Genomic DNA, 14,267 nt, shown 5'->3' on the forward strand with positions numbered 1-14,267 from the left:
CTATACTTAACTCCCCAACAGTACTACCTCAAACTTTGATCTAATAAAGAAATCACAGTACGTAAGCTCTGACTTTGGAAAGCATGAATGGTGTGTTCTTTCACATGTCAAAGGGAGAGACAGCAGAATTACCTATAGTAGGAATTATGCAACAAAATGGACTTGGATTGTACATTTCACATTTATTGTAATCATTTGTTAGGTCAGAATAAATACATACTACTGTTTTAACCATTTTAGACAAAGAAGATTTCTGTTTGAAAATTTTAAAACGTAATCTAGAGACCTGGTAAAAGGATTGTTTTCAAAACTGGCCAATCAGATAATGTATTAATTTGAATCAACCTATTCATGCATTAAATCTAAAATAAAAGCAAAATACTGCAGGTGCTGGAAATCTGAAATAAAAAAGAAAATGCTGGAAAAATTCAGGTCTGGCAGCACCTGTGGAGAGAGAAACATGGTTAATGTTTTGAGTCCATATGACTCTTCAGAGCATGACATCTTCTTTAGAGCAGATACATTAAATCTATTTGATAGTGTGCTAATTTCTTGGGACTTTGTGCTGTTCTGCTACTGACCTTGATGAAAACTGTAGGGTTAATTATCGCTAACCACTAAAATCACTGAATTAATGCGACCTTTATGACCATTGTCACTTGAGCTAGAAAATATTACCATTGGTGGGCTCTTGGTGACCTGGTAGCAGCATGAAGTATTGATTTTAATAGTGCACTCATGTAGCATTGTTTGCTTTCAGCAATCTGTTTCATGAACATATGTACATACAAATTAAGAACAGATGTAGGCCATTTTAACCCTCAAGCCTGCTCTGCCATTTCATAAGATCATGGCTGATCTGATTGTGGCCTCAAATCTACTTTCCTGTCTGCACCCTATGCCCTTTAACCCCTGTGTCAATCAAGAATCTATCTAACCCAGCCTTAAAAATATTCAATGACCTTGCCTCCACTGCTCTCTGGGGGAGAGAATTCCACAAAACGATCCTCAGAGAAAAAAAATCTCCTATTCTCCATCTTAAATGGGAGACCCCTTAATTTTAAACTGTGTCCTCGCTTAACACTAGTCTCTTCCATAGGGGAAATGTCCTCTCAGCATCCACTCTGTAAAGTCCCCATAGAATCTTATATGTTTCAATAAGATCACATTTCATTCTTCTAAACTCCAATGAATACAGGTCAAACCTGCCTAACCTTTCCTCATAAGATAACCCCTTCATCCTAGAATAAGTTGAGTGAACGTTCTCTGAACTGCTTCTAACGCAATTATATCCTTTCTTAAGTAAGGAGAACAAAACTGTGCACAGCACTCCAGATGTGGCCTTACCCACACCCTGTATAACTGTAGCAAAACATCCTTACTTTTATATTCCATTCCCCTTGCAATAAACGATGGCATTCCATTTGCCTTCCAGATCACTTGCTGTACCTGCATAATTGTTATTCATGTATCAGGACCCCCAGATCCTGTATATGTATAACCTCAGAGGCGCAAGAAATAAATGTGCATACAATTTTAATTACGTTTTCAAATTGAAGTCTTTGCACTCGGCAGACATTCTGAGATAATCATGTTACATGTGAAACTGCCTGAGGCACTAGCACTGCTGCCTCATTCTATTGTAACACAAGCACGTACGCTTCACGCTAGTGTCAAAAAACGTTTTAATTGTCAGTTTTTGTGTTGCCAGCAAAACTTTTAGCATAACCTATTACAATTTCATAAATATAACAGGATGAATGCAAAATATATTGGATCTTACTGTGGTCAGTATATTTTAGCAATATTCACTTTGTCAATTTCAGATTAGATTCGTAAATCAACTGGGGATCCAAATCTATCAGTAACTGTATTACTTTAATAACAAGTAAGTTTTAATAAAAAGCAAAATGCTGCGATTAAGTGTGGGTTTCAAAAGATTTTTGTCCCAAACTATATTTCATTTTCAATGCCAATCTTAATAACCAATAAAAAGGTCAAGAAAAGTGTTTTCCCGAAGGCCCTGCAGGCATACAATGCTAAAGTAATGGCAGAGGGATACACAGCAATCCTATCAAATCTAACCCCCAAGTGTAGTTTCTATTGTAACGAGTAAATATTCTCATGTATTGGAGGAGTCATTGCTAAATGTAACAGATTTATTAAGAATTCAAGGCAATTATCTATTTTGGTATCATGTCTAGCTTAGCACTTTTAAATTGCTTTTTTAAACGGTATCTGCATGAGAACAATATAGATGAATCTATCATGCTAATACAATTTAGCAATTTTTTGAATTAATAACAAAATGTCAATTTTTTATTTCATTTTTAAAACAAACTCCTCTTGTTAGTGTTTGGGGCTTTGGTCTCAGTGATGGAAAATTAGTTTCTTCAGTGTCCCATGAATGTAAATTCCTCCTCTAAAATTGGTGCTTACTTTAGAATAGATTGTTATTCTGGTATTACTCAGAAAATCTGCAGCTTTGCTCCCAAAACAATTTCCCAGATCCAGAAAATATGTGAGTTGTGCTTAAATGAGAGTTTGAGAGTTGAGGTATGTTTGGTAGAATTGAATGCACATTTCTTTAAATCTGCCAATTCACATTGGGCCCTGACAATATTCCGGCAATAGTATTGAAGATTTGTGCTCTAGATCTTGTTATGCCCCTAGCCAAGCTGTTCCAGTACAGCTATAACACTGGTATCTACCCAGCAATGTGGAAAATTGCCCAGGTACGTCTTGTACACAAAAAGCAGGTCAAATCCAATCCGGCCAAATGCCACCCTATCAGTCTGCTCTTGATCATCAGTAAAATGATGGAAGGGGTCATCAACAGTGCCATCAAGCAGCGCTTGCTCAGCAATAACCTGCTCATTGACATTCTGCTTGGGTTCTGCCAGGGCCATTCAGCTCCTGACCTCATTACAGCATTGGTTCAAACGTGGACAAAAAAGCTGAATTCCAGAGGTCAGGTGAGAGTGACAGCCCTTATCAAGGCAGCATTTGACCGAGTGTGGCATCAAGGAGCCCTAGCAAAACTGGAGTTGATGGGAATCGGGGGAAAACTCTCCGCTGGTTGGTGTCATACCTAGCACAAAGGGAGATGGTTGTGGTTGATGGAGATCAACCATCTCAGTTCCAGGACATGACTACAGGAGTTCCTCAGGGTAGTGTCCTAGGCCCAACCATCTTCAGCTGCATCATCAATGACCATAAGATCAGAAGTGGGGATGTTCGCTGAAGATTGCACAATGTTCAGCACCATTCGCAACTCCTCAGAAACTGAAGCAGTTCATGTCCAAATGCAGCAAGACCTGAACAACAACCAGACTTAGGCTGACAAGTGGCAAGTAACATTCATGCCACACAAGTGCCAGGCAATGACCATCTCCAGCAAAAGAGAATCTAACCATCTTGCTATTCAATGGCATTACCATCGCTGAATCCCCCACTATTATATGAACATACGAATTAGGAGCAGGAGTAGGCCACTTGGCCCTTCGAGCCTGCTCCGCCATTCAATAAGACCATGGCTGATCTGAATGTAACCTCAACCCCACATTCTTGTCTACCCCCGATAACCTTTTACCCCCTTGTTAATCAAGAATCTATCTAGCTCTGCCTTAAAAATATTCAAAGACCCTGCTTCCAAGGCCTTTTGAGGAAGTGAGTTCCAAAGACTCAACCCTCAGAGAAAAAAATTCTCCTCATCCCTGTCTTAAATGAGCGACGCCTTATTTTTAAACAGTGACCCCTAGTTCTATATTCTCCCGCAAGAGGAAACATCCTGTTCGCATCAGGCTCTTAACGGTTTCAATTAAGTCTCATCTTACTCTTCTAAATTCCAGTGGATACAAGCCTAACATGCCCAGCCCTCCCCATAAGACAACCTGCCCATTCCTGGTATTAGTCTAGTAAACCTTCTCTGAACTGCTTCTAATGCATTTACATTTTTCTTTAAATAAGGAGACCAGTACCATACACAATACTCCAGACGTGGTCTCACCAATGCCCTATACAACTGAAGCATAACCTCCCTACTTTTGTAATTAATTCCGTTCACAGTAAATTATAACATTCTATTACTATTCTATTATTGTTGTGCTTGAGTTCCAATCTTCTGTGATTCACGCACTAGGACACCCAGATCCCTCTGAATGTCAGAGCTCCTCAGTCTCTCACCATTTAGGTAATAAGCTTCTTTTTTATTCTTCCTGCCAAAATTAACGGTTTCACATTTGCCCACATTTTACTCCATTTGCCAGATCTTTGCCCACTCACTTAACCTATCTATGTCACTTTGTAGCCTCTATGTCCTCTTCACAATTTACTTTCCTACCTATCTTTGTGTTGTCAGCAAATTTGGCAACCATCCCTTCATCCAAGTCGTTTATATAAATTGTAAAAAGATGAGATCCCAGTGCTGATCTCTGTGGCACACCTCTCGTCACATCCTGCCAACTAGAAAAAGACCCATTTATGCCAACTTCCTGCTTCCTGTAGGCTATCCAACCTTCTGTCCATGCCAATATGTTACACCCTACACCGTGAACTTTTATCTTCTGCAGTAACCTTTGACGTGGCACATTATTAATGCCTTCTGGAAACCTAAATACAGTACATTCACCGGTTCCATTTTATCCACAGCACATGTGACTCCTTCAAAGAACTCCAATAAATTGGTTAAACGTGACTTCCTTTTTACAAAACCATGTTGGCTCTGCCTGATTGCCTTGAATTTTTCTAAGTGCCCTGCTATAACATCTTTAATAATAGCTTTTAACATTTTCCCCCTGACAGATGTTAGGCTAACTGGCCTATAGTTTCCTGCTTTCTCTCTCCCTCCCTTTTTGAATAAAGGAGTTATATTTGCTATTTTCAAATCTAATGGAACCTTCCCCAAATCTAGGGAACTTTGAAAAATTAAAACCAGTGCGTCAACTATTTCACTAGCCACTTCTTTCAAGACCTTAGGGTGAAGCCTACCCGGACCTGGAGCCCGCAGCCCCAACAATTTGCTTAATACCACTTCTCTGGTGCTTGTAATTTTCCCCGAGTTCCTCCATCCCTTCCGTTCCTTGATTTACAGCTACTTCCGGGATGTTACTTGTGTCCTCTGTAGTGAAGACCAAAGCAAAATACCTGTTTTAATTCATCGCTACCTCCCTACTTTCCACTATCAGTTCCCCATATGCACTCTCTATAGGACCAATGCTCACTTTGTTAGCTTTTAAATATCTATAGAAACTCTTACTATCTGTTTTTATATTACTAGCTAGCTCTCCTTATTAATCTTTTTGTCATTCTTTGCAATTCTTTATATTCTTTCCAATCTTCTGACCTGCCACCCGTCTTTGCATAATTATATGCTTTTTCTTTAAATTTGATACTGCCTTTAACTGTTTTAGTTAACCACGGATGTAGGCCTTCCCCTTGGGATTTTTCTTTCTCATCATCTTATCAAGATCCTGGGGGTTACCTTTGACCAGAAACTGAACTGGACTAGCCATATAAATACTGTGGCTACAAGAGCAGGTCAGAGGCTAGGAATCCTGCAGCGAGTAACTCACCTCCTGACTCTTCAAAGCCTGTCCACCATCTACAAGGCACCATTCAGGAGTGTGATAGAATACTTTCTGCTTGCCGGGATGAGTGCAGCTGCAACAACACTCAAGAAGCTTGACAACACCCAGGACAAAGCAGCCCGCTTAATTGGCACCCCATCCACAAACGGTCATTCCCTTCACCACTGATGCCAGTGGCAGCAGTGTGTACCATCTACAAGATGCACTGCAGCAAATCACCAAGGCCAAGACCACCACCATCTAGAAGTAGAAAGGGTTCAGGCAGATGGGTACGCCACCACCTGGAAGTTCCTCTCCAAGCCACTCATCCTCATTTGGAAATATATCACCATTCCTTCACTGTCGCTGGGCTGAAATCCTGGAACTCCCTCACAGCACTGTGGGTGTGCCTACACCACATAAACTGCAGCGGTTCAAGGAGGCAGCTTACCATCATCTTCTCAAGGGAAATTAGGGCTGGACAATAAATGCTGGCCTAGTTAGCGATGCCCACGTCTCATGAAAAAATGAAAAACAACATACCCTGCACATGCTACTTTGCGTTGCAGACAGCAGGGAAATGAAGTGGTGAGTGCTGGGGCCGTTTTAGACTTGAAGATGCAAGTTATGTCATATTAGAGTGGGTAGTAGCCTGTATTTGTACAGGTCATTATCTCTAACTGTCCAAATCTTTTAGACACAACAGAAAAGTACCAATTAAAGCATACTTCAATTTATTACAACAATATGGTTTAGCCCCAACCTTAGGAGCATACCATTTTCCTATGCAGCTGTATTTTGTTTGTATGTTTTTCTTCCATTTCCCATATAGCAGTCTTTGTATAACTTGACATGACTGGCACTAAATTAGGTTGTCAAGTTTGTGATAGTCATATCAAATTATAAGCATTTGTGTACTGAGGATCTCTGTTCCATCTAGCCAGAAAAATACCTTTACAGATGACACAGAGAGGAGATTTTATTCCGTCAATGCTGCCTGGTTATGATATCCCAGAGTGAAAGGGCAAACTGCTAACCTATTGTGCCATCCTGTCCCTTCTTATTAAGCCTGATGAACACTGTAGTTTAAGCTCTGCACCTCAATTTTTGTTGGATATGCTTTCAATGGTACATTAAACATGAGCTATAAAATCTAATTTGTTTTACTTTCAGGCCCAATTTGGTCGAAGGTGGACAAAGATTGCAAAGTTAATTGAATCACGGACCGTGCTACAAGTGAAAAGTTACGCCAGACAATATTTTAAGAGCAAGGTGAACTTGGACAAAGATAATTTTGCTTTTCTTAACTGTTATTTTTGGATCATTTTCTTGTAAAGGTACCGAGTTTAGCTGAGGTATCATCCCATGAATGCAGCAGCCTTCAGACATCTCGCATGTGCGAGTATTATTCATGCATTGAGTATCGACACCATGTGGGCAGGCACAGAAAGCATGGGGGCATCAAAGTGGGCCATATTTGTGCCACCTAATAATGGGATTGTCAGAATCAATGTTCTGCTAACTTGCGTGGTTATGCGGTCGCGCAGCTAGCTGAAAGGTACCACACAAGCCTTGTTCTTTGATAAGTAATGTGTGTGCGTGGCTGCACAAAAAGAAATTAAAGAAATTAAAAGGAAAAAAACGGGCCATGCAGAACCACTAAATTTTAAAGGGAACATTGGTTGAAACCCTAATTGACTACTTCTCACTTTTGTCTGGATCCACTGCAGCCAGTTATAGCAGCTGTCATGGCCGAGAGCAATTAGCTTGGCACAAATTGATCTGTATGAACTATCCCCACACTAATCAGTATATTTACCAGCTAAGACATTACCAAAGCCCCACTGCATCAGGAAAGTGGCTATGTAACGAGCATGATGGTGTCAGGTAGGAATTTAGATCTTAGTCACTCTTTGTGGAGATATCACCTGTGGTTCTACCCCAATAGTTCATTTGGTAAATCTTAACTTTGCTGAAGTATGCTTTAATACTTTAAAATGCGTAGAATCTGCATTTCTTAATTCAAAGTGAAGTAATTCTACTCATCTGATAATTCACTTCTATTGCACTAAATTCCCACTGTCCTATGTTATTTATGTTAATTCATGTTATTGTATAATTCAAATATTTTAGTGCAAAAATCGACATAAATCACATACACATTTAACCTATGTTTCACAAAAAATACATTGAAGCTGTAGATTAAATGTTGTGTAAAAGCTTTATCAGTATAATATTCTTATTCAAAGCCATTAACTTGACAATTAATAACAGCTGTGGGGTTTTCATTTGGGGCTTACTTAGTCACATGTCACTTATGAAAGTAGTACTTCACAGCAGATTTGATGTAAGTCAAGTATATTGGGGAAATTTTAACCCCCAAAACAGATAGGTTGGGGTCATCGTCATCTGCAGTCCCTCAATTCGAGGATAACATCTACCCGGGGTCGTGATTTTCTGCCATGGATCTCTGTGTGACTGAACAAGTCGATTCTTGACCCGCAGATCTTTGGGCACGTGGGTTAGGACATCGCACGAGATTGTGGGATCCAGAGTGTAGGCTTCCTTCTCTTTCCTTCTGTGCAGCCACTCTGCCTTATCGTTATGGCGTTTGGACTTAGATTTTATCATGCAGCTTGAGGGGCAAGTTGTCGCCATTTTGAACAGCTGGTAGCACGCTCCTCCCAATCATTAATGTCATTTTGCCACACTTCAGGAAGAGCTTCAGAGTGCCATGGTAGTGTTTCCTTTGATCTCCCCTGGAACACTGGCTATTTGAGAGTTGAGGAAAACGGGACCTGGCTGGGGAGACACTTTTCAGCCATCTGGACACGGTGCAAAGTCTATCGTAGATGATTTTGCAGGAGTTTTGCTTGAATGCTTGTGGAGCTGGCATCAAGTAGGACACTACTGTTTGTTTGACAGTCCTCCCGTTGGATCCAGAGGATGTGATAGATGCTTTGCTGATGGAATTTCTCTAGAGCTCTTATGTGTCACTGATAGACAGTCCAGGTCTCAATGAAGTCCGGGTGTGTGCTGACGACAACTGCTCTAGGACTTTTGTTGTCTTGTGGAGGCCTTTGTTGTCAAACACTTGCTGCCATAGTTTGTAGAAGGCTAAGCTGGCGCACGTTAGTCCGATGTTGGACCTCCTCATCAATGGTGACCTTTTGAGAGAGGTGGCAGCCAAGGCATGTGAAGTGCTCAACATATTCCAGAGTTTCTCTTTCATCATTTATGGGAGGTGGAATATTCGGCTGACTGGATCTGGGTTTGAATATGATATGAATTTTGTTTTGGTAATGTTCAAGGTCTGGCCTAATCACTTGCAAGCAGAATCGAAGAGATTGAGAGTGGTTTGCAAATCTTGTGCAGAATGGTTAATGACACCTGCAAACTGTAGATCATGTATTTGTTTGGTCAGTGCAATTTTGGCACGGAGACAACTGAGGTTAAAAAGTTTCCATCTAGGCAGTATTTAATACTTACACCAGAGGGCAGTTGATCTTTGATGAGGTGAATAGTCACTGTCAGGTAGACTGTAAATAGTATGGAGGCTAACACACAGCCTTGCTTGATGCCAGTCCGGATTTTAAAGGGAGCTGTTTCAGATCCCCCACTCAAGACAGTTGCAGTCATGCCATCGTGAAGGATTGTGATGAAGTTTCTTGGACATCCAAATCTCTGGAACACAATCCACAGAGCCTCACAATTTACTGAGTCAATGCTTTTGTCAGGTTGATGAATGCAATGTAGAATTCCTGATGTTGTTTTCAGAATTTTTTTTGTATTTGTCTGGCAACAAAGATCATGTTTGAGGTTCTTCTGGAAGGTCTAATGCCACACTGTGTCTATGGGAAGATTTCCTTAGCCGCAGGAAGTAGGCGATTCAGGAGAATACATGTCAGGATTTTCCCTCTTTGGACAGAAGGGAAATACCTTGATAGTTTCCACAGCATGGTTTATGTCTCTTGAAAATAGTTACAATTGTTGCATTCCTGAAGTCAAGGCTGAGCCCTTTGTCCTCCCAAATCCGGAGAGTAATGAGTGCATGGAGTCTTGATGTGAGCAAAAGCCCACCAGCTTTGAAGACCTCAGCTGGTTTACCATCAGAGCCACAGGTTATGTTGCTTTTCATCCATTTGAGTGCTTGTTGGATCTCTCCCATCGATGGTGGTTCACCTATGGATTCTAGCAGAGGGCACTAGGGGATAGCCTGGAGAGTATCAGCTGCCACTGTAGATTCACAGTTGGGGAGTTGTTAAAAATGTCCTTTCCAGCGTTAATGGATGGCATTGTCACTGGTGAGGCCACAACTGGAGTATTGTGTGCAGTTCTGGTCACCACATTACAGGAAGGACATAATAGCTCTGGAGAGAGTGCAGAGGAGGTTTACAAGAATGTTGCCGGGGTTAGAAAAGTGTCGCTACAAGGAGAGATTGGATAGGTTGGGGTTATTTTCCTTAGAACAAAGAAGGCTGAGAGGTGACTTGATTGAGGTGTACAAAATTATGAGGGGAATAGATAGAGTGGACAAGATGAAATTGTTTCCCTTGGTGGAGAATTCTAGAACCAGGGGACATAGATTCAAGATAAGTGGCAGAATGTGTAGGGGGGACATGAGGAAGAACTTTTTTACGCAGAGGGTAGTGGGTGTCTGGAATTCGCTGCCCAAGTTGGTGGTAGAGGCAGAAACTTTTAACTCTTTTAAAAAGTACCCGGATCTGCACCTAAAGTGCTTTAAGCTGCAGGGCTATGGGCCGGGTGTAGGAAGGTGGGATTAGAAAGGGCACCTGGGTGTCCTAGGGCTGGCAAGGAGAAGATGGGCCGAATGGCCTCCTTCTGTGCTGTAACTTTATGGTTCTATGGTTAAGAAGTGGGACACCATGCTGTAAGCGAAGAGGTTTTTTGTCCATTTGACCTTGGTCTGTCCATTTGACCTTGGTCTTTTGATGGCCCTGGTAGCTTCAAAAAGCTTCACATGTCATGATGGTCAGGATACTGTTGGATCTCTATGGCTTCCTCTTCCAATCACATGTCTTTTATGTTCCGGATTTGTCTTTGGGTGTTCGCCTTGAGCTGTTGGAAGGCTGCCTTCTTGACTTGCAACCTTGGGTTGTTTACCAGGCAATGAAGGTGGCTCATCTATGTTCCTGGAGGTCCCAACTTTCAATATAATTTTTGTCAAACCAGTTCTGATCACAACGATGCTCAAACTTGATAGTTTGGAGGATTGGGGTAGAGTGATTTATAAAAGTTATAATAATAGCAACCCCAATCCACCTCTAACCTTTCCATCTCTGGATTTAATGGGGGTTGTACTGGGGACAGGCAGCTAACTAGCTCCCAGGAGGAGGGTTGCCCATTTAAAAATAATGAGGCTGCAAGCCTATATTTAACCTGTTGTGCTGATTTAACTCTGGACAGGTGCTTCCCAAGTCTTGGGAAACCCAGCAGCTGAAGGGAAGCAAGGACTGTTTCAGTTAAAATTAAGTGCCTACACAGCACCATTTGTGGGCCAAGAAGAGCAGGAGTGCTTTCCCTTGAAACCGTAAGATTGTCATTGGAAACTATCACCCTCACCCCGACTCCCCGCCAACACTTCCAAAGACCCTTGGTATTGGAGCCCCTCCCCCACCCACATCCAAAGACATCTGAATTGTGGATATGACCACATAACTCCATCTCTGGGAATAGGGGATTGGCACCCCCACCACCACTGCCACCCGGCCTCTCCCAGAAGAGGGGATAGGATTCCTCCCCCACCCCCCATCAAGATTCAGACTCCTTCCTCCCTCATGCTCCCATGGAAGAAGCAACAGGTTTATTACTACTCTTTCGGCATGTAGGCTATTCTAGAGTGTTCCTTGTTGAACAGGGAGACGAGCTTGCCCATCAGACTGACTCCTGGGTGAGCAACCTATTTGAAAAAATTGATGCACCCTGTGGACTACAAGTTTGCCCCTCCATGCAAACCCCCCCATTCCCCAATCCACTCATTCTGTTCTCGTCGGTATCGGCTGTGTAAATTGTATATTGGAGTTGTTCACTGACCTTTTCTTGATCAGTGTCCTCGATACTGCAACACATTACACCACTGAATGATGGGATGTAGGATAGGTCGTGGTCGGCACTACAATTTCGACAGTATAAGTACTTGATTTCAAATGTGTCACAGTGGGAAGTTCCCATTTGGAGGCCGGATAATATCCTACAGCTGATACAGACATGAAAGGAGGCCCAAAGATCTACAGAGGAGCAGAGCCATCAAAGTTAAAGGAATGTCAATAATGGTCTTCAGGGATCATTATCAATATCTCTGTTTTTAGTGTTAAATCTAGAATAAAGTTCAAAATGAAAAAAAATCATAGAGCTATAATTAAGCCTCTTGCAATCACATTGTGAACTAAACATTATGGGTCACTGTGGTCCCAAGACTTGTATTTAGTCTGGGACTCCAAGCCTGCCACGTTGATGGATTTATCTCAACTGCAGTAATTCTAGGGCAAATCACATGTTTTCTAAAAAGCAAAAGCCTTACATTTCCACAGGTGTTATGATGCAGCAGATGATGTGTGCCAGGCAGACCAAATCCACAAGAGAAACGGACTCACTATCAGAACAGTTTTGCAATTTATACTTATTCTGAGATGCGTGCTCTGAATTCAGAAGTAATAAGTCCACCAAGACCTTTAGAGATTTTTTAAAAATTAAATTAAAATATTTATTAACAAAATGGAAGAGGTCAAGCACACACATAAGACTACAATTACAATGAAAATAACTCCTAAGATTCCTAAGTAATCTGACTCCCAGTTACACTCCCTTTAAGGCAACTGACCACAATAGATTTTAAGTTTAAACCAGACTCAGCAAGTTATATCCTGAGCAGTGGAATTCCAAACGGCTTTTCTCCAGCTTCAGTTTCATAAGACAGCAGACTTATGCACAAATGCTGGAGGCTTCATTAAGGCTTTTCACACACTCCTGTTAGACCTTACATGGCCTTCTCCTGACACATAGACTTTCATTCTCCTTTAGATATGTTTCTCTCTTCTTAGTATGTAAATTCTATTGTTTTATATGTCTTTGAAACTGAATCTTCCTCACAATATAAAAACTTTCATGGTGCCAATATTGCCAGTAACCTTTGGGAAAAATAAACACGTTCCTTAGCCTTGCTTATCTGGCTAGTTGTAAACAGACTGGGCTCCCTTTGAAATCCAAATATCCCTTCATTTATTTAAAAATGAAAATCCCCTTCACACATTACATGCTAAGCCAGCATCCATGTGCACTCATTAGCATGTCAAGCACCTAGCTTCTTTTGATGATTTAAACTTGTAATCTACTTGACTCCAAATGTAATTAAATCACACACACACAGACCCAACTATACTTACCCCCATAAACCTACTTCACAATAAACCAGAAAAATATTATGAAAGTTGTTATACTTTCATGCAACAAGGCAAAAGCTGGAATTGGAAAATACAAAGAAACCAGATCATTGTTGCAGTAGAGTAGGAGAGTGGGCATTAATAGGGAATATCTGTCTAAGAGACTAGAGCTTTGTGTCATTCATGTGAAGTTTATATATATTTTAAATTCCATAGGCAAAAACCGAAAAACCTGTGGAAGAGGCTAGTATCTGGACTGCCAAAACAACACTTGTGTCTGGAAATGGAGCCAACCTTCTAAAGAAAGGATCAGGGCATTACAGCTCTATCTCATCACAAGGTCAGGCTTATCCTACTGTCAATACTGTTAAGATTGAGCATATGTCTGATGATGAAGATGTGGATGTCATGGATGAAACAGATAGTGACAGTGATGGCCATCAGGAGCAGAAAGGAACAGAAACTCAATCTGATTCAAAGATATATGAACCCGAGGTGACTACTTATGGTTACAGTGTTTCAGGGGCAGATCAATCCTTGGCTATTTCTCCCACTTCTGTTGTGGCCTTGCAAAAATGTTTACAGATGTCAGACATACAGGAAGTGTCCAAGCATGATGAGACAACTAGTAGCAACATCGATAATTTGAAGTCCATGATTGATGACTGCAAAGAAAATGAAACATCGGTAAAAACAACCAATGTAGACTTTGTAGGCTACAGCAAATGTGGACACCCCACGGAGACAACTAATGAAGTATCAGTAGTGCAAATACCGGATTTTCTAGAGATTAAGCAATTGGAAAAAAAGGAAAAAATCCATAATGAAATCTGTGCATACAGTTTGCCCGAATCAGTTTGTGAAATGGAAGTGGATGAAGAAAACTGTGATAGCGAAGAAGGGGAAATACTGAAACCCCCTGCACAAGAAGTAATATTGGACAAAAATATGATCACAGAAGATGAAAAACAAGCTATCCCTGAGTTCTTTGAAGGGCGATCATCAAAAACACCAGAACGCTTTCTGAAAATTCGCAACTATATCTTGGATCAGTGGTAAGAAAAGGCAATGTTTTAAGCCCATTTATAAAACATTTGATGATAATGTATTCACATTTTAAGATAATTGGTCATTTTGCCATCTCTTTGACAATTCTGCACCAAATCAAAAGTATAGTTGGAATTTGGTTTTGAATTATGCCAGAGTGATTCAGCTGAGATTCTAGGGAGGTAAAATCAGACAGCTCCTGTAATCTGGTGTGGGGATCGCGGTGTGCAATTATCCTGTGCTTATTCAAAGT

At 41.0% G+C, this 14,267-nt stretch overlaps 1 protein-coding gene across 3 annotated transcripts in view; it reads left to right on the forward strand.

Annotated features, from left to right (window-relative positions):
- The window catches only part of mysm1 (Myb-like, SWIRM and MPN domains 1), a 105,344-nt gene that overhangs the window by 33,553 nt on the left and 57,524 nt on the right, over positions 1–14,267 (forward strand). For all 3 annotated transcript variants that reach the window (XM_078561216.1, XM_078561218.1, XM_078561217.1), the window contains exons 7-8: positions 6,741–6,839; positions 13,184–14,022. In XM_078561216.1, coding sequence (XP_078417342.1) covers positions 6,741–6,839; positions 13,184–14,022 — 938 coding nt within the window. The remainder of the gene's footprint in view (positions 1–6,740; positions 6,840–13,183; positions 14,023–14,267) is intronic.

The sequence above is a fragment of the Cetorhinus maximus genome, chromosome 17 (assembly GCF_964194155.1).
Source record: "Cetorhinus maximus chromosome 17, sCetMax3.hap1.1, whole genome shotgun sequence".
Lineage (NCBI taxonomy): Eukaryota > Metazoa > Chordata > Chondrichthyes > Lamniformes > Cetorhinidae > Cetorhinus > Cetorhinus maximus.